Source organism: Octodon degus, unplaced genomic scaffold (genome assembly GCF_000260255.1).
Source record: "Octodon degus isolate 3935 unplaced genomic scaffold, OctDeg1.0 scaffold00127, whole genome shotgun sequence".
In the NCBI taxonomy this organism is placed as follows: Eukaryota; Metazoa; Chordata; class Mammalia; order Rodentia; family Octodontidae; genus Octodon; species Octodon degus.
This window is the reverse complement of record NW_004524703.1, coordinates 883,419-904,205: the sequence shown is the minus strand read 5'-3', so window position 1 is coordinate 904,205 and position 20,787 is coordinate 883,419. Positions and strand designations below refer to the sequence as shown.

The window sequence follows — 20,787 nt, the reverse complement described above, 5'->3', positions numbered from 1 at the left end:
ATGGCTCAAAGAGAATATGTGGAGGGAGGAGAGAGCAGGACAGAGGCCAATGGGGAGCCAGAACCAGCACGTATGAGAGCAGGGCGCAATCTTCTTTGTAATAAGATGCAGGGTTTTTGCTTTCTCTTGCAGAACAATGAGTTCTTCAGTGCAGGAGAACACAGGTCCCAGGTGCCATTCCTCAGACAGCTGCCAACTACTCACAGTGGGACTTGTAGTCTTGCTAGATGATTCCCAGCTTAACTTGGCCCAAACCCTGGCCAAGTGGCTCAGAACCAGGCCAGGACTCTAGCCCGCTGACACCCAAATCCTCACCAGGACACAGAAGAATCTGATTCAAGGTCTCCTGGCTCCTTTCAGCCTTCACAGCTTAAAGAATTTATAAATTCCAATCACAGTGTTTACATCATGTAAGTCTTCATGTCTGCTAACAGGGAGATACCGTGGAGTCGCACATGTGCCTTGAGGCGTGTTACTGTTCAGACTGAGAACATCCCTCAAAGCCTGAAGTGAGCAGAGCAGGGCTTCTGCCTTGATCACAGGGCACTGTGTGCATCGGTGAGTTCATCTCCTGGCAACTTCTGTGGCTGAGTGTGCTGCTAGGAGGTGAAGGCTGCTGGTAGGAAGCGGCAGGTCACAAGGGGTATGACCTGGAAAGGTTTTCTCCTCCCTGTCCTCTTTGTGAGCAGTCTTTCTTCCACTCAGGCCCTTCTGTCATACTGCCAATTATGCAAGAGCTGAGATTTCTTAAAATGTAAGACAACATAAACTTTTCTTCCTTTAAGCTGTGGATGTCAAGTATTTTGTACCCTGGGTGACTCTGGATCCTTTCTTTCATTCATCCACTGGGATACTCACTGGTACCAACCACACCCCAGGGATCCAGAGGCATGCAGAGAGAGGGGCCCAGTTTTGTCCACACCTTCCTGGATCTTAAGCACTTACAGAGTGATGTACTCATGCATCCAATGTCACACATTACAGGAAATTAAGGGAAGCCAGAAAGGACCTCAGCCACACAAAAGTCCACCTCTTCAAGTCTGCTAAGAGAAGGCAGCCTTGCTGAGGGTGGCCCAGGCAGTAACTTAAACATCATGAAACAGGGTCCTACTACATGGTCCAGGATGGCTTGAACTTATAAATCCTCCTGGCTCAGCCTCCTAAATAGCTAGGATTACAGGCATATGCCACCATGCCCAGCCCAAGAGTGCTTCTGCCAATAGTGTGGAAAGTTGACATCTCGAGGGCTTTAACACACCGTTTTCCAAACCTCATTGTTCGCTGGGCAGTATCAGTGGCTTTGACTTGAGGTATCTGGTATGCCTATACTAGAGGTTTCTGGGAACAATTCCATGTTCCCCCGGGGAACATCAGTGTTTGATTTTATACAGCTCATTGTATAAGATTGTATTTCTGTTTAAACAGAGCAAAGATGAAGCACAGACAATACTCATGAAAAGACATGTTTTGAGGAAGATAAGTGATCAGAAGCACTGTCTGCTGTGTTGGCTTCTATTCAAGTTGCCCCAGAAACAGGCTCTGTGTATTAAAAATTCAGTCTCTATTTAGCATGTGCATATTAGTAACACCCCAGGCTTCCGTCTTCAGTGGGTGCCATGTCATCACAGCAGTGGGACATCACCATAACTCCTGGACTGCCTCAGAGAGAGTACAGGATAGGTGCACACTTGCTCAGGTACTCAGAGTGACTGGGGCGGTAGTGGGGACATCGCCTCTCTGCCACTCTCTGGCCCTTAGAAGGAACTTGCCGAAGCTAAGACAGAGGTCAGGTTCGTGCTTACAAGGCCAGTGGCTTTCCCTGGCACCCAAGAGCTACAAAGGTAGTGGTATTCTCTCCAGGGTGCATGGCCTGGCCTGCCCAGCCTTCCTGGCTCCATGCACTGTCCTCTCCTCCTGTAGGCTCTGGCTGCCCTCTGACTTGAGAGCGCTCACCCGTGCCCACATGTTCCTTCTCAGCAGCCTGTCCTTCTTCAGGATGCCAGTCCCCAGGTCTGAGGGTACCCTCTCCCATCACTTTCCCAAAGGTACTCCACACACTGTCATGTTTTTACCTTCTGCCTGTCTCAGGCATGCTCTGTCACATTTTACCTTCTTCATAGCACTGATTAGGACAGTATTTGAAGTGATCTTATTTAGATGTGTATTCTGCTGTCTACTCTCATGAAAAGGTACATTAAAAGAGGACCCTAAGATCTAACTCACACACTTTTATCTCTAGCATTTGAGAGAAAATGTGGTCGGACAGAATGGTGATTTGCTGGTTTGTTTTTTTTTTTTTTTTTTTTTTTTCAAAAATTCTTCATCTGGCATTATTGTGTTTCCTAAAATATATCTTTGATCAATTACGAATCACATCTACATGCCATGATGTCCTAGTATATCCTGTGGTTTGAATGCCCCTTCTAAATGTCTCTTGAAATTTGTCACTACAACAGTGTAAGACATGATCAGGCTACCAGGGCTGGGCTCCCCTTTGCAGGTGGAACGAGGGCTCCTCCAGGGTGCCCTACTGCCCTTCTACCACGTGATGAGCATCCACTGGTAAGTTCTGTCTACCATGAAGTACTTAGTCCATGGTGCTGTTATAGGAGCACACAACAGACAAGAGGCTTAACTGTACCTTGAATGGTAATGCACAGTAAGCTGTTTGCTTCAAGACACTTGCCCATATCACCTTCTGGGAGGGCACATTCATACATCTTTAGGTTTTCACAACTATAACTGCAATATGGAGCTAGACTAGTCCACCCCAGATGCCCTGGTGCTGCCCCTGGGCCACTCCTCCTACCCCAGGCTACCCCTCCAATCCCAGCTGCTCTGGCCAGCAAGCCACCCCTTCCCACCCTCCCATTGGCACTGTTTTTGCAAAACACCATGGAGGGTGCACAGGCAACTTCCTTCCCCAGCATTCTGCCTTCTGTATGTGCCAGCCACCTGCTGCTTCCCATGGCTGATGGTACCACACCTGTCACTGGATGCCTGTTGCCATGCAGCTCAGGGTAACACCCGTTCCTGGAGCAGCTGGCAGGACTGTGGCCCTGTAGCCTCTCCGTACTTACCGGGCAAAGACAGTGCCGCTGCCACCTGGGAAGGTGTAGGGGTGCTGCTTCCGGAACACATGTCCCACACGGCTACACGGGATGATCTCCAGACTGCCACCGCACTGCCACACGCGGAAAGAGATCTCTGGATGGGGATGAGACTGGGTGACCTGTGGGGCTGGTGGGCTTCCCTACAACAGTCCCCATGATGCAGTCACCCCGCCCCGACTGCTGCAGGAGCCAGAGAAAAGCTGCTTCCTCCAGAACGTGGCTTGGAGACTGCAGCATAACCAAGGAAGTATGAAGCAGGGAGCACACTTGGGATCTGGCTTCAGCGCACCGGGTGCTGGACCACGGGCATCCCAGGACATCCATGGCTGACATGCGCCTCAGCGCAGACAGTGCCAGGGAGGTGACAGTGAAGGGATGTGAATGTCAGGCAGGCAGCCACAGTGAAATCCTCTGGATGGGCAGCCAGGTCCTGGAGAAGTGCCCGGATTGCGTGGCAGGGGTCTGTACACCACTCACAACAGCCATTGATTCTACCATGGCTGGGAAACCAAGGCCAGAGGGGCAAGCTCAAGTCCAAAGAACAGTAACCTGGGTGGTCGCCTCACTGGGGCGTAGAGCTTATGGTTGATGCCATCCAACCAAACACAGTAAAATGTTTTGTACTTTATTTACAGTGTTCAACTAATTGAGTCAAATGTCCTCTGCCTTTCAGGAATTACAATGGCAGCATACGTGTCCCTGTTGGCAGCTGCAAACTTGGGCCCTTGTGTGGGGAGAGCTGAGCCAGTGGGGGCACTGGGAGGCTGGAGGGCATATCTGCACTCAGCATGCTGCAGCTACTTCAACTCTGATCTCACTCAAGTTCCACCCTTGAGGACATGGCTCTGGATGGCCCCTGCCTTTTAACTTAGGCAGTTGCCCTTCCCTGGACCTGCACACAGCTTGAGGCCTCTGCACACTTTGCCTCTGCAGACACACGAAGAGCTGGTGGCACTGGAAGCCACAGCACCCAACAAGCCCCTCCACTGCTTCAGGGTGGAAGGCCAGGACATTCGTCCCCTTTGCCGATTCTCAAAGGCATAGGAAGATGCATTACTGATCAGGGAAGCAGGATGCTCCCCTCATTCCAGCTCACAGCATCAGGGAGTGGTCTGGATCTTTCTCGGGTTTCCCATTTCTCCTTCTCCAGCACAACCCCAGAGAGCCACAGGTGAATATTCTCAACATACACAGGAAGCAGCAGCAGCTCTGCTCAGGAGAAAGCAAGGCTGACAGCCTAGACTTTCTGCTTAAACCCTGCGCTACTCAGCCTCTGCCATGAGCCCTGGGAGAAGCAGCCCGGGAGGGGATATCTCTGCAGGTCCTCCACGATCACACGGATGCACAAACAAAAACACAGCCACCCAGGCCATCCGAGCGAGCTCTGTCCACCTCTGGCCTCTGGGTGCAATGACCTTGGGTGTGTGAAATGACTCTCTGCACCGAGACATACAGGCCATCTGACATGTGATCCATGACCCTTCTCCCGCCAGCATTCAGTTCTCCAGCAAGACTCTCAGGCCCAAAGGCTCTGGCCCAAGCCCTCCGTGAGGGCAGTGTGTCTTTAGAGCCCCTCCCCACAGGAGGGGGACTCATGCCCCCTCGCTGCTGTGCACACTGAGCAAAAGCAGCTTCCATCATCAAACGCGGGCACAGGGATCCAGAGACATGTCCTCACTGACTGCTACACCCAACACAACGGGGAAGTGACAGGCCAGGCTAGGCTTTCAAACTAACAGAAACTTTCAAAGTCTCTGTTAGGAGTAAAAGCAACAAGAGTCATTTCTCTCCCTTTTCTTGCCCTCTTTCCTCCCCTGGCACACCCACTCAATGACAAAAGAAACCAAACAACATTCAGGAGCCAAGGAGAACTGGCTCTGAGCTCCAGGCCCTGGAAAGTAAAGGCCTCAAGTGCAGCCAACAAGGGTAGGGGTGAGACACCACAAACAATACCAGTCCATGAGTCTTAATCTTTCATGCTGGAGCCATGAGGTGCCTATGAACAGACCACAGCCTGTAAAACCTTACTGCTCCTAAACCTGTGTGAAAACGACTATCACTGGTTATTTAAAACAGAAAATGAAGCCAATATAGAATCATTCACAGAAGTCATCAAGAGATGGATGGCCAGGGCCAACCTGGGGCAGCCTCCTGATAACCATCAGGCCAAACATGTGAGCCCCACAGCCTAGTCTCCATGCCACACAGCTCGTCGGAGCCCTTATGCCCAACTGTTTCTGCCAGTTTTTGAAGTACGTGTTCTAAACCCATAGCCCTACTGACAGGACAGAGCCCATGTTTCTGCTAGAGGGCTGCTTGGGCCCTGACCTCCAGCTTTGATTTAATGCCAACCTAAGTCACCTTTAGAAGAAAGAGGGTATTGGGTGCATTGGTACAGGAGCCGGTTCTGCCCTAAATGATGGCACGATTCTTTTGGTGGTTCAGGGTTAAGCCAGGGCCTTTGTACTAAAGGTACAGCCAACCCTTTTTAATTTTGAGAGATTCTCACTGTAAGTTGTCCAGGCTGGGATCAAACCTGTCATTCTGCCGCCATGTCCAGGAGTGCTGGGATATAAGCATGTACCATCAAGTCTGGCTATGCCATAGCTTCTTAAATGCTTGCCAAAGAGTTGGCACACACCTTCCCCACACACCACCAAAGAAAGCAGGACTGCGGTGTGAGGCTGTACATACCTAGGTTCTCTCCTCCCCACACATCCATCATCATGTCGTACTTCCCCAGCTCTTCAAAGTACAGCTTGTCCATCACGAAGAGCCCACCAGCAATCATGGGGGTTCTGAAGAGGCAAAGAGCAGAGCGTAGGTCAAGGCCACACGGACAGCTCTCTCCTGCCATGACCAAACCTGAGTTTACAGACTGTAAGAGGACATTCCAAACATTTTCAAGTGCCTCCATTTCACTCCGCTGCCTCCAAGCCTCCCCAGTCCCTGCCTGGATGTGTCCAACGTGCCAGGGCTGGCCTACACCTACTGCAAGGCTGGGACCACCCATGGGGCAGCTGTCTTTGGCAAGGAACTCAGCCTTCAGTACCTCACTTTCCTTATAGGGTAGTTGTAAGAATCACCAAAAACAAACACAAAAGCCATCTAGCCCACCTCCACCCGCAGTTGCTGGGATGTCTGGGAGCATAACCATGAGGTGATACACAGCACTGACAGGTATGCCTCATGACCTGTTGAGTTTCTGAAAGTGACTCAAGGGGTTGACCATCTGGTGGCAGCACCAGCCTAGAGCTTGGTGAGGGAGGGAAAGAGAGCAGGCACAGACCACAGCTATGCAGGCCCAAAGGCCTATGCTCACCTGCAGCTGACACTTACTTAATGGGGGCCACCGGATTCCCTTGCCGTGACCGCCTCTGCTCTGGGGTCATGTAATCCCATTTGAATACCAGGTTCCAGTCAAACCCTGTCATGAGAAAAGATCCACACACTGATGAGGGACTGAGTTTCTGTTTTTGGCTCCCTGTCTCTCACAGCTTCAAACATGGTGTTTGAAGGGGCTCACACACACACACACACACACACACACACACACACACACAAAAGATGAAAATGAAGACACAATATAAAGAGGGTTGGAAGAAAGGGACTTGGGGGATGGAGCCAGGAAGGAGGATGGGTGAGAAGGGCCATCTTCCTGATGCTCCCCAAAAGGAAATGTAGACTGGGCTTTTGTAACACTGAAATGCAAGACGCTGGGATGCAGCATGGGGGACCACTTGCTAGCTTGTGCGAGGACCTGGGTTCCAGTCCACACTGTCAACAGAAATTAAAGGGAAAAAGAAAAAAAAGTGTAAGAGCAAATGTGAAATGTAAAGGGACTGGGGTCTATGTATATCCAAGAGCTGTAAGAGGTGAGAAATGAGCAACCCATGAGACTGTCCATGGGCTGGTGTCCCCAATGCTGTCCACGGGACACGACAGGAACACGAGAGAAGGAGACATCTGGTCAGTGCCCTGGGCCTGCAAACTTGTTTTTGGTTCCTTTGGATTGCCACTGAAACTACTTTAAAGCAGGAATGATGGGAATGTGGAGACTTTCAGATGAAATTTAATCATAAAGTTATAAAACTGGTCCAGTAAGCTTCAGTTTCTGGTAAATACAGCCCTTGCTCCATTTCATTCCTAGAGTCCACCGACTACCAGCAGAGGAAGCCCCTGGGCCTCGTACTTGGCCTCGGACACTTGCAGGGCCCTAGGCCACGGCTGGCCAGGTTCCACTCTTACACCCAAGAGACCAGTGCACCACCCTCATGGCTCTCTGCACTCAAGCTCTGCCCTTGGCACACAAGCACCACAGCACTTGAGTGGTGACCCTCAGATCTGACCGCCAGACCCTGGGTCCCCAGAAGTCCCTGTCTTTCACTCTGGGCCTCTGAAGGTCTCTGTGCTTAATTAAGCTTTCTGTTAACAGGATTCCTGAATACTCAAGCTTGGATTTCTCATCTGGATTCAGGGTTTTATTAACGTGCTGTAGTGATAACCTTTAACATATTAAAAATTCTATTAGGATGTCCTCCTTCATAAATCGCTATTGGCCTGACCTCAGCCTGGTTCCGGCCTAGTAGAAAGCTGCCCCCACGGGGACTGCCCGCTGCCGTACCTGCTCTGATCAACTGGAGGGATGGCAGCTCTTCCAGACCTTCAGGGAGCAACACGCTCTGACACTACCACTTTCTTAAGACCAAGGTCCTATTCTCTTCAAAGACAGTGCACTCGATTTTCCTGCCACTTGTTAGGAAACAGTCCCAAAGTTTGCACTTCTCAGTTTGTGCACAGCCACAAAACTAGCCCACCCTCTGATAGGGAGCAGGGTGCTGGGATAGTCACACCCCATCCCAGCAAAGGCGGACACACCGTCACTCTCGTCCTGTCAGGACCTATGTGGCCATCATGATTACCACTACTCAAGACGAGGATGCTGAGGGCACGCAGCCCACCCACAGCAACGGGGCCTGTGGGGGTGGGGTGCAGCTGAGCACTCACTGTCCAGCACCCTAGCCTCGAGGGGCAGCCAGGTTCTCACAGTTCTGTCTTCTTTCCGACATCAGACTAGCAGCTGATCCTCTGTGTATCTGCCTGTAAATGTCCATCTTTCTTCAACCAGTCGACATGTTAGACAGTGAGACAGACTTCACTTCATTTAAGAAAGACAAGCTGCACGCAAGTATCAATCTCAGATTTAAAGGGCCTGTGTCTGGAATGGCCCTGGGGCCACAAATGCGCAAGTTCTCCTTCAATCAGGGCAGCCCTCTGATTTCTTGGACCTCAGCAGAGTTCTAGAGTAAAAGGGTTTAGTCACTGGGCTTTGGCAGGGCTCTCTGGGGCACGGAAACCCCAGGACAAGTAGGGACCACATGTACCATGACTGGGCCCTTAGGTACCATCACAGAACACAGCTCCTCCTAGGCGTGGTCTGGGACCCCTCCTGACCTCAGATCTTTCTGATCTACACAGGACCTACCTGCTTCCTTCAACCCTACTGCTCAAAAGTGACGAGTGAATTAGATGAGGGCTGCAGGATGGTGTACCTGCTTTATCTCAAGTTTTAAAAATCCCTTGGCTTTAATACAGTAAATGCTGATTTGCCACATAAAACCTCTGGGGTCCTTGATAGTAAGAGGGCAGAGAGTTTCAGATGAATTGCTCTCAAGGCTCCATGGGCGGCGGGTGTGAGGGAGAGGGTAGAGGCTGTGGAGATCATAGGAAAGCAGCAGGTGACTCAAACAAAGGCCTCTGGGCAGAGGCAGAGGTGAGCGGCTGCGAGAGTGTTCATCAGTGAGACCAGGGCAAGAAGTCAGAACTAGCACCCAATGGGTGGTAAGAAGCTGGGTCTCCACTTGGCCGACCAGTGAGAGACAGGGTACTGAGGAAAGGCTGAGCAGAACAAGCACAAACAGGCCCAGTCCCTTTCCTGCACAAAACTTTAGGTCTGTGGAGCTCCTCTTATCCTGCTGGTCAGGAAGGACCTCTAGAGTCCCTGGCTTAGGGCATCAGCAGAAGGTCTCACCATCACTGACCAGTGAGAATAGAGCATCTGAGCCATGAAGTGCCAAGAGGTAGCCATAGGCCCAGGAGACAGAAGGCAGCAGCTACATCTTGGGGAAGATGGTGTGGGGTAAATGCTACAGTCACTGTCATTTCCAACTGTGGAGACACTTACCGCCCTTCAGGTCAGCCGAGGCCCCCACATACTGAAAGTTGTCCATGTTGATGACATCGATGATGGGCGACACTACCCGAGTCCTGTCCTGAGCAGGGCGGAGGGCGAGAGCAGCTGTCAGATTCTAGCACAGCCAACAGCCTCTCCCTAGTCCTCCACGCCAAGCAATCATGGCACAGGCTGACAGCCTCCCTCCCCACCCAGGTGCACAGAAGGGGCAGCTACCTGAGGGGACAGCTGGGCCCAGGACACTTCTGCCATCTGTTCACCCCACTAAAGCCAAGGACTGCTCAGTGGGTCTGGGTTGCTTCCAAAATGTCAACCACAGGGTTGCTGTCGTCGCATGGAATCTAAGTCCAGCTGCATCAACATCAGTTATTATCACTCAAGGGCAGCAGCAGCAGAGCCTGGGAGCAGATCCACTGCTAACCTGCCTATGCCACAGAATCACAATGTGCGTCTCTAGATGCACATGGGGTGCGGGAAAGACGTGCAGAGTGTCAACATTATTACAGCAGAAGGGAAGCCAAGGTGACCAGAGGACCCTAGCCCTACGCTTGGTCTCAGGTGGCTCCACCAAATCCTCTCCACCTGGGCCACCTCAGGACGCTGCCAGGGGTATAGGCTGCACACAGAGGCCTCTCCCTGCTAGGCCTCTGTGTTCCACAGCTGCGATGGCCGGCCCTCAGCACAGGGTCAGTGCAGGCTGAGTACTTCCCCTGGGCCACATTAGCAGTCCTCATCAGCAGAAGACTGGGAAAAACAATCTCACAACACAGTAAGTGAAAGAGGGACAACCTGAAAGAATACTTCAAATTTCTAACCACCATCGGCAGACTTACAAGGAAAATAATCTGAGAGGCACTGAGGACAGAGAACGGACTTATCTCGCTCAGTCTGGTCCTCAGTGTGGGAGTCAAGGAATATATATACTGTGCATTTCTTTTGATAACCTAATTAATGAGAGTCAATCCCCTCAGCACCTCCTCGTCACAGAGGAGGGTGTGAGATGGCTCTGTATTCCACACAGGCCACTGGCTGTGTGCATGCTGACATGAGGCCACCTGGATATGGCGCTGTTTTCCAGAGACAGTGGCAGTGGGAGTACTTGCAGACCTGGTGGGGGGAATCCATGGGGGTTCTATGGTGCCGATACATGGGGTGTGTGTAAGAGATGGATTCAGTTAGGGATCAGATGGGACCTATCCTACCATCAGCCACCTACATTATCAAAAACCTAAAGCCATCTCTCACCTGCCAAGAGGCGTAACACCTGCACTAAAGGCAACACAAAACAGATGTCTAACGTGCTGTTTGAACCCAGTCAAGAGCCATTAAATGGGACCTTCATAATTCTGGGCCGCACTTGGTTATTTAGTATTTCATGATGTGCTGCCTGTCAGTTTCACCGGGATGCTGAGAGCAGAAGGGCTTATTCATTTTCTACTTCCCTACACAGGTTTGCATTATTGCCCCCGAGGAAGCACTTTCATAGCACGATGGAAGTCAATAAAACAAGCAGAAGGCAAAGAAGTAACACAGAGCCACACCAGTATTTATGATGATGGTTCCAGTGGGCAAAGGTGCACAAAGTGTGGCTATGGTCACCCTAATGGCCCTGCCTAGGCACTGAGTAGTGACCACTGCCTGCTTCTCTCCATGAGCCTCGAGTGATGAGCCAGCCCAGTCCTCACTGAGAGCAGAGGGTTTTGTGGCATGTCCCCAGCATGGAGTGCACTCGCACATGTCAGGTATGCTCAGTCACATGCCTCCCACACGCCCAGAGCCGATGTCAGCTACAAGGACGGGGTGGGGGTGGGGAAGACTCCTTAGCCAGCAGGTCCTCACCCGTCTCTGCTGAGCATCTTCACCTGTCAAGTGACCATTTCTCATGCTGATGGATCCCCGAGGCCCATGAAACCCTCTGAGTCCCAGGGCCATTCCCTGCTGTCTGCTGCCCAGGAATCCTTAAGCCAGCACATGCCCTGTCCCCTCCCCACACTGTCCTTCCCATTCACCTCCCCCTCCCGCCCCACCCCCACCTCACCTCAGCAACCCGCTCCAGCAGCGGCTCCAGCCAGTGCTCATTACACTCACAGTGGCTGTCCAAGAAGGTCAGGACCTTGGCCTGGGCGGCATCGGCACCCCGGACCCGGGAGCGCATCAGGCCTGTAGGATGAAGGGAGAACCTGGGTCAGGACAGGCTGCCTGCTGGGCACCAAGCTCCCTACAGACCTGCCTGGCAGGGTCAGGGCTGCCCCACGGTGACCAAAGCAGAGTCTATCAGGAGTTTAAAAATAAAAGTAGAGTCAGATTGCCAACAGCTCGTTCGCCAGCCCGCTCCGTTATGGCGGCTATCAGCCCCAGCGTTGTGATAAGTGATGATGAACCAGGCTATGACCTAGATTTATTTTGTATTCCGAAGCATTATGCTGAAGATTTGGAAAAGGTGCTTATCCCTCATGGACTAATTATGGACAGGACTGAAAGACTTGCTCGAGATGTGATGAAGGAGATGGGAGGCCATCACATTGTAGCTCTCTGTGTTCTCAAAGGGGGCTATAAATTCTTTGCTGACCTGCTGGATTACATTAAAGCACTGAATAGAAATTGTGATAAATCCATTCCTATGACTGTAGATTTTATCAGACTCAAAAGCTACTGTAATGACAAATCAACAGGGGACATAAAAGTAATTGGTGGAGATGATCTCTCAACTTTAACTGGAAAGAATGTCTTGATTGTTGAGGATATAATTGACACTGGCAAAACAATGCAAACATTGCTTTCACTGGTTAAGCAGTATAATCCAAAGATGGTCAAAGTTGCAAGCTTGCTGGTGAAAAGGACCCCTCGAAGTGTTGGATATAGGCCAGACTTTGTTGGATTTGAAATTCCAAACAAGTTTGTTGTTGGGTATGCCCTTGACTATAATGAATACTTCCGAGACTTGAATCACATTTGTGTCATTAGTGAAACTGGAAAAGCCAAATACAAAGCCTAAGATGAGAGTTCAAGGTGACTCAAGAAACACTGGGAGTCCCATTGATATCGCCAGCAGAATTATCAGATGTTCTAGTTTTGTGGCCATCTGCTTAGCAAAGCTTTCTGCATGAATCTTCTAAGAATTTTATCTATTTTGTATCTTAGTAATGTCAGTTGCTGCATTCTTGAAATTTTTATTTGCACTGTGAGCCTACAGACTATCAGTTCCCTTTGGGTGGGTTCATTAACTTGTGAATGACAAAAAAACCTCAAACTACACTATTGTGAAATAAGAATATTGAAATTGTAAGAAATGTTTAAAGAAAAAATATTAGTTTTTTAATTGGTATTTTAATTTTTGTATATTCAGGAAAGAACAGAAATGATTAAATATTGTGCATTATATTACCATGTATTTAGAAAAGTCAGAAATGATCACTTTTTTCATTGATATTGATGACAGCATCTATGAGGTTTGTTCAGTTGAAAAAAAAATGTCTTGGTAGTGTTGACTTTTTTCCCACTAGTTAATTTCCCATTAATTTTTGTGAACGGTTTCTTTTAAATGCAAATAAATACATTTTAAAAAGCAAAAAATAAATAAATAAATAAATAAAAGTAGTTAATTGGGTGGCTGAGAAGACAAATATCTTAAAACTACTATGCCCTGAAAAAGCCCTTCACATAGCTGAAGTTCCCTTCATCCAACCCCTGTTCTTACTCCCTCTGCACAGTGACCTGGCTCTTACCCCAGTGAACCCTCAGAGTTAAAGCACCAGAGTTCATACTTAGATGCACTTCTGATTTCCAAACAGGTCAAGGGCACACTCTTTAAGACTAGCAAGTAAGGCCGGCCAAATAGCTCAGCAGATTAAAGCACCCACTTAGGCAGACACAGGGGCTGGGGATTCGACCCCTGATCCCAGCCTGCAGTGCTGGCCCTGCCCCTGGGACACCCTGAGACAGCGAATGAGACTAGGCATGGTGGTGCATGTGTATAATCTCAGTGCTTGGGAGGCTGAAAAACAGGAGGATCACTAGGCGTCTGATCTGTGTAGTGAGACTTTGTAGACCCTGTACTAAATAAATAAAAAAAAAAAAAAAAAAAAAAAAGGCTAGCAACTGATTTATCAGTTCTAACAGTTTCTTCCTTCTTTCCTGCTCTTCCTTCCTTTCACCTCGCCCCTCCTCCTCTCTTAAAGTCTGTACTATGTTCTGCCCTTTCCAGGTGTCTGTGACAACAGAGGCTTAAAATTCATAAAATTTATTTTGTAGGTTGTTTAGGGGGCAAACATAATGCAGTAACTTACAGAGCTCCGGGTTTGTTGTAGGTCTGGGGGACTGACGTGCACCCAGCAAGCAGTGCTCCTCAAGGGTGAGGTTTAGCCATCACGCAACATCTGTGCTCAAGCCTGCAGTGTGTGGACCACGCTGCCAAGGGGCTGAGTCTCTGCACTGTCAGACCTTTGCTAAGGACACCTTCCTTCCTTGACTCCAGCGGGGCCACACAGGGAACCAAACAAAAAATGTGCTGGTGGAGGAATCCAGCTGCACTCCGGGGCCAGTGGCCATCCTCACACTGTGAGAGTGGCAGGCTCTCCAGCTGTGGGGTTTTCAGCAACGGAAATATTCCACTAGCCCGAAGAAGAGCTGAGCATGCAGCTGCCAGTATACTACCACTGAGCTGTACCCTAGGCGGCCCTGGATGACGACTACACCCCCAGACACACCTGCCAGCCCAGCACATTCCCTGGAGAGCTTCTCTGCACCCTGACAGCAGGCTCATGAGTGCTCTCTGCTCAGACATAACCGATGGCAGTTCTGGGGTTGGCATTTGCAGAGTTGCACAGGCGCATAATTACAGTACTCTCCCGGTTTGGATGGTTCAGCTTCAGCAGGCTGTCAAATTTGAGCCTGTTATTTGATCAGATGCTTGGAGTCTGGACTCATTAAGCTTCTCATGGCTAAGTCTTTATTGTTCCTCTAAACAGCAGGCCAAGGGACTTATGGAGATTTCCTCGCTTGTGAAAGAGAGAAGCCCACTTTCTAAGTAGGGGAATAAAGTGTAAAGTGCGCTCTTGCCCTAGTGTATGCACAACTTCAATTAAGCTTTTAATTGTCCTTCCCATATCTGTTGGGACAGGGTTCCTGGCTACTCTGCAGAGGCGAACAGACAGAAAGACTAGACCACTAATCCATCTTTCTCAGCCAAGATATTATGGGGCTCAGGTAAGTCAGAATGCAGCCATTTTGACAGCGCCGCAAGACAGGACTTACCTTCTCGGCGGTCATTCCTCAGGACCCGAACCTTCTCAATTTTCCCCAAGAGGGCCCCATCCTCAGCTACGAAACAAAAGGAGAACGTGGTGAACCCCAGGCTGCATGGGGCTCCATGCTGGAAAACGGCACCTCTTGGTCCTCTACAGGCTGGCCTCTCCTTACACCCCGGAGAGGTGCCCCTCCCTGTGACCTGCGTGACCACACACTCACTACTGACAGCCACCTCAGGGGCTCTGTGGGACATGGGTCCATCCCCCGGTACTCACGGTCATTGCTGTAGTCATCCACCAAGATGATCTCCTTTATGAGATGGGGTGGACTTCTCTTCAGCACACTGAGGAAAGATAGGAAGATAAAGGCTGCGTGGGAGCCTGCTGAGACCTCTCTTACGTAAGAACATATCCTGTCTGTCCAGGCCCATCTTTGGCTGTAGGAGCCAGTAGACACTGCTGTTGAAGGGTCTGGTGTCCTGTCTGAAGTACCCACGGCTGCACTGACTGCTTGGGACATAACTCATGTCAGTACCCCGACAGGTGATGTTCCTGAGGGTAACAGGTCATGACAGTGTCCCTAGGCCTCACCTGACCACTGTCCTCAGCAAGGCCGACCTGGCTTCGTTGTGGAATGTGATTACCACGCTGGTAGCCGGCAAATCCACCCTCCACTGCTTCCTCTGACACCTGCGAGGGGAGAGAGATGTCCTGAGTATAGACAGCAAAAGCCCTATGGCCAGCCTCCAAGGACACAGTCAGGCCAAGCCGCCAGCAAGGACCGGCTGTGAGGAGCCCATCAGTTGCAGCAGCCACTGGCTACCTGTGGGATGCAGTGCTAGGTGGACACATGGTGACAGAAAAAGACTGCAAATGCCTAACACAGAATGTTGTAACACAATAAAACCCTCTCTACCAGTTCAGATATCTCTAGCTATACACTCCCTGGGGGCCGGGTTCCCACTCTTCTCCCTTCAGCCTTCTGCCCACCATGAGCCTGTGTGTGCCCTAATACCCAGAACCTGGCTCTCGTGGACAAGGGGAACCCACGGCCTGCTCTCCCTTATGTGAACACAGGCGCCTAAGTGATGGCCAGCTGACTAGTAAGATCAGTCGGCATCTCCATTCCCCGAACAGCATGCAACACTAGGCTCAATTCCTGACAGGAACCTAAAGGAAGTTCTCCAGTTCAGGATATATGCTGGCTGGAGGATCCCCATATGCTACTTAGAAACAGGACTCACACAGTTCCATGCTGAAGATGCTGGAGTATCACAAAATAGACATGACCTCAAAGGAAGACTGGCTTCAGCAGACTCTACCCAAGGAGATCTTCCAGTCACCTATGGATTTTAGGATGCCAGTACAATGCAATGTTCCCAGAGTCCCAAAAGAACAAAGTCTGAGGGCAGCTTTTGAGGACAGTGGCAATCTGTCAGTTGTGGCTGAATGCAGCAGAGTCACCAAACCAGTGACACTGTAGACATTGGCTTGGCCAGGAAGCCAGGAGGTGGTCCCTGCTGGTTTTCCCCACATGAAGTCCCTCTGTATCACTGTTGTCAAAGAGTATTCGGCCCCAGGATGACAGACACACAGGAGAACACTTTCTGGGGGCCACACACTAAAGACTTGGTTTATGCTCTAGCTGTTACTGTGGCTTCCATCGCTGGGAATTACCTGCTCCCTGAGTTAAAGACAGCATTTATCTCGCACAAGAAATCAATGAGAAAGAAGATGGATTCTAATAGCGCTCAGCCATGGCTAACATCTAAGCTGTTGAGGACTGACAGGGATGCTCAAGCAGCTGCTGGGTAGTGAGCACAGGACAAGGCGCGGCTCTCCTCAAGGAAGCATGGCTGGCAGGCCGTGAAAATGATGGATTTGCAATACGCACAGGAACAGAAGCACCCTGCGCTGCTATTAGGTCAGAATCTTTGGTTATTATAAAGCTAGTTTGTTTTAATTAACCATGAAAAACCGACATAACAATCACTACACTTTGGGGACATTCTGGAATTAACACTTTACCTCACTGTGCCCGAAGGTTTTACTGACAAGTGGACTAATATGCTAGTTTCTCTTATTTCAATGTTAAGAATTAGCAGATAGTTTGATTAAGAAAGTGAGGATTTGAAGGCTTCAACTGTAAACAAATCACCAAGAACCCAATCTGTGATGCTAATGAAACAAGGACCCCCACACTGGGAGTCCTCAACTTCCTCAGCAATTAGATCCCACTTAACTCTGTGGAAAGGGCAAGCAGCAGACTGGCTGACTGCAAACATTCAGGACACGAGGTGGCATTTTCTCCCCTCACGGCAAACCTCTCAGATCCGGATCACGCTCTGCTCTCTCGTTATTTCCTCTTCTCTGCAGGAAGCTTCCTTTCCTTGAGTGTCCGGGCCTCCCAGGGCTCCTGAACATGCAGGGCTGCCGCATTTGCACCATTTATTAAAGTTTCTCTACATATGCATGAGGCATGAGACTTTGCTAGGACCTGGCAACTGTGGGACTTAGCAGAGGCCCATCCTCATGGTAGGGAATAACAAGTAAAATCGGTGGCATTTCACGTGTGTGAATACATGCACAGGAATCCAGGTAAACCCTCACGCTGAAGCACAGGGAGGCTGGAAGACCTTCTTTAACAAGAAAAAGCACATTTTTCCCTTTAAAGAGCCATGTCCCTGATACAGCCATGTCCCTGGCTGCCCCAGAGGGCTCAGTGTAACTGAGATGTGCTCCCTTGGGGTCCATTTCAGGTCCCGAAGGAAGCAGCAGCAGCAGCAGCAGGCACTGAAAAGAGAACCAGGAGTGCTACAGGAGTGCTACAGTTTCACTCTGAAGTCTTCCTCTCCGATACACTGGTGACTTCAAAAGCCAGATCCATGCTCGGTGTGGCGTGTGCCTGCAATCCCAGCTGCTTGGGTGGCTGAGGCAAAAGGATCACACATTTGTAGTCAGTATAGGCAATGTAGTATAATCTTGTCATAAACAAACAAATAAATGAAAAGAGTTGAGATGCAGTTCATTGGTCCAGAGCTTACATGCACCTGGGAACAACTCTAGTAATGAGAAAAATCAGACACAAAGTTTTCTTGTTTCAGCGGGAATTAAAGCCAAGGTTGCCCAGGTTGGCCTCCAACTTGAGATCCTCCTGCTTTCAGCCTCCCAAGTACCTGAAATCACATGGGTTTGTCAGACATAAACCTGCCATACGATTAAAGACAAAAATGAAATAGAGGTATAGGGTATAGCATGGAGCTTTTTCTAATGACCTGGAAAGGAAGCCAATAAGCCAGATTTCTTGTGGGTAGAAAAGGGGTCCACAACCAAGTACATATTCAGTGCCTTGGGGAGCAGGATGGTCAGAGTCAGTTAAAAGAAGAGGATTCCCAGATCCACAAGAGCTCGAGGAAGGAAAGGGAGGGGCAGACGGGGACAAGCTTGAGAGTGCGCAGGAGAGGGCTCCCCTGCCAATGCCCAGGGAAGGTGTGGCCAGCAGCACCCACACATGCTGTGAGATGGTGACAAAGACCCCACAGATGGCCACAGCAAGAAAGACCACAGGAGAATACGCTCTCCTGGAAATACCCTTTAACTTAGTTTTAAAAGAGGAACACTAGTGCTAGTCTGTTTTTGCTGCTATAACACTGTGCCACGTACTGGGTAATGAATAGCTGCAGGTTCATTGTACTCAAGGTTGTGGAGCTAGGCAGTCCAGCAGCTTGGCCAGAGTCGGGCGGGGGCCTCCGCGCTACATCCCAACACGGGGAAGGACACACGAGCACTGGTGACAGAGAGGGCAAGCAGGGCTGAGCTCAACCAATCCACAACAGGACACAATGATACTGAGCCACCCGGAGGGTGGGGCCCTCACCACCCAACCATTTCTGAAAGGTTCTCAGGAGTGGATGCTGTTGCCATGGCAATTACATTGTATCACGAGTTTTGTAGGTAAAATTTAAAACATAGCAATTAAGGATTAGTTCAGATTCTCACAGACAGGTTTCTGTTAAGGGAAAGATGGAAACAGACAGACTTCAAAAGTAAGGCTGACCCTAGCTCTGCAGCCCGACCCTACCAAGCAGGAAAGGCAGAATCTCTGGGCAGTCTGTTCTGACCAGGACTGGTGACCACCCACGCAGGGACAGACATGACAGCAGTTGAGTCCCAGGAGGTCAGTGTCCACATCAGCACACTCCCATGCCTCTGTTTCCCATGTGATATTCCAATGGCAAACAGTGGTGGCTGCAGGCAAGGCCACATGATTTGTAGACCAGGAGTGCTGTGGTACATACTGTCCTTTACTAACTGCCCAACTGGCCTTCAACTATCTGCTATGTGGACTCTTGAGTCTTCTCCCCAAGAAGTCTAGCTCTGATCTGCTGGCAGAAAAATAAAACAGGGCAAAAATTTATTGGGTTTGGGATGCTGAAGGTCAGTCTTGGACCACAGTGCATCTACCAAGCCAGCCAGGCTCCACCGAAGTGACAACTACCCTGACTGGTACTTCATTATTTCTGTGTTTTTAATACATGACACAGTCCATATTCTCGAGTGGTGTTTAGCATCTTTCTCTGTGCACTCAAGCTTTATATAGGTGCTGCTGCCGACACATCAGTTTTGGTGAGGATGCCGGCCCCAACATGGTCCTTCCCCCACAGCAGAGTGGACCACACCCAGGCCCCCTCCTGCTGAGGATTTCTCCCTATTAGAAGCATAGAAATGCAGTCGGTCTCTGTCTAGGCCCAAGTTCTGCTCTGTCATTCACCTACTGGGGCCTGCTGGTTACTGGTCACATGCTTCCGTGTCTCTCCTTGCTGGTGCTCGCTCGGTCCCCACTGTGGCTGTATGCTCCTGTTTCCTTCCTGTCCCAGCGTGAGATAAAGCTGCTCCATGGCCTCACCACCCCTGGTATCACTGAAATTTCAAACTGTGCCAACCAGATCACTATGAATTGACTTCCGTTATTTCTGTCTCATTTGCCCAGTTGCCAGCGAGACCACGTGTCTTCGCTACATTTACAGGCTGGCTGCTTTGTTTCTTCTGCTACTGCCTGCCTGTGGTGCTTCATCCTTCCCAGCTCTCTGACGGTGGGGACTTTGTCTTCTGGATATTGCCCTTTCTCAGCTATCTGTGTGGCCAAATCTCTACGTCTGTGGGAGCCTTTTTCATTTTATGATACATTTAAATTTGCAAATACATATTAAAATTTTGCTTTTTCAATCTTTGGCCAAGGGTATTGTTTAAGAACGTTTTTCTTTTTGGGGGGTGGGATAGGGGAGGGTCTACAGCGTGTTTAGGGTCTTACTACTAGATCAGACTCGTAGTGATTCTCCTGTATACGGCCTCCCAAGAGCTGGGATTACAGGCATGTGCCACCATGTCCAGGCTCTAAGAACATTTTTTTAAACTAAGATTACTAATATATTCTGATAGATTTTCTTTCAAAAGCTTTAACTTTTAGCCACTTGCCAGTCCAATTATTTCAATACAGGAAGACCAAAAATTGTGTATTTTTTTCATTAATTTTTATAAGATACTATAGCAGGAAATACAAAGATGACAATTTTATTCAATACAAGAATCCATGAATCTGAAATAAACCCGCCTGAGCAGCACTCAACTGCATACACAAATGTGCTTCCTGAGTGACGCTCAGGGTAAAAATGTTGTAAGGTTAAAAATGCTTTTAACTTTAGGTATCCATCCATCTTTTTTTTTTTGGGGGGGGGTGGTCAGTACTAGTGGCTGAAGGCAGGGTCTTCACATTGAGCTTCCTCCCCACCCTTTTTGAGACAGTCTTCCTAAATCACCAAGTGGTCCAGGCTGGGTTTAAATTTGCTCTCTGCAATGGAGTTACAGACACGCTGAAGAGACTTCCTAGTTTAAATGCCCTTCAGTCGCGCCTGTCTTTCACCCCACAAAGTTGGTGCTTCCTGGCAGCTCTCCCTGGCACCCGAAGGGCTCTGTGCCAACAGCGGGGCTTCCCTTCCTGCCATGCTTCCTCCTGGCCACTGCTGTGTGTGTCCTGCAATCTCACTGCTCCGGATCTTCACTGCCCACTCCTCACCACACCATCTCATCCATCTTTCCTGCCCTTACGCATCCCAGCACCCTGGTCTCTGGATACGCTGGCCATGGCTGCAGCACGACACTCATCTGAGGAAGTGCAGGGGTATCCCACCCCGTCCCGTCCTCAGGACAAGAATCACCAGCTCGCTCAGAGCCTGCC

General features: G+C 49.8%; 1 protein-coding gene and 1 pseudogene across 1 annotated transcript in view; one reads left to right on the top strand and one right to left on the bottom strand.

Annotated features, from left to right (window-relative positions):
* The window catches only part of Galnt2 (polypeptide N-acetylgalactosaminyltransferase 2), a 139,517-nt gene that overhangs the window by 11,776 nt on the left and 106,954 nt on the right, over positions 1-20,787 (bottom strand). The window contains exons 4-11 of the mRNA XM_004640813.3: positions 15,144-15,242; positions 14,829-14,896; positions 14,560-14,625; positions 11,345-11,466; positions 9,298-9,385; positions 6,453-6,540; positions 5,808-5,911; positions 3,081-3,207 (exon numbers count right to left, since the gene is read on the bottom strand). Coding sequence (XP_004640870.1) covers positions 3,081-3,207; positions 5,808-5,911; positions 6,453-6,540; positions 9,298-9,385; positions 11,345-11,466; positions 14,560-14,625; positions 14,829-14,896; positions 15,144-15,242 — 762 coding nt within the window. The remainder of the gene's footprint in view (positions 1-3,080; positions 3,208-5,807; positions 5,912-6,452; positions 6,541-9,297; positions 9,386-11,344; positions 11,467-14,559; positions 14,626-14,828; positions 14,897-15,143; positions 15,243-20,787) is intronic.
* LOC101563856 lies at positions 11,614-12,441 on the top strand (annotated as a pseudogene).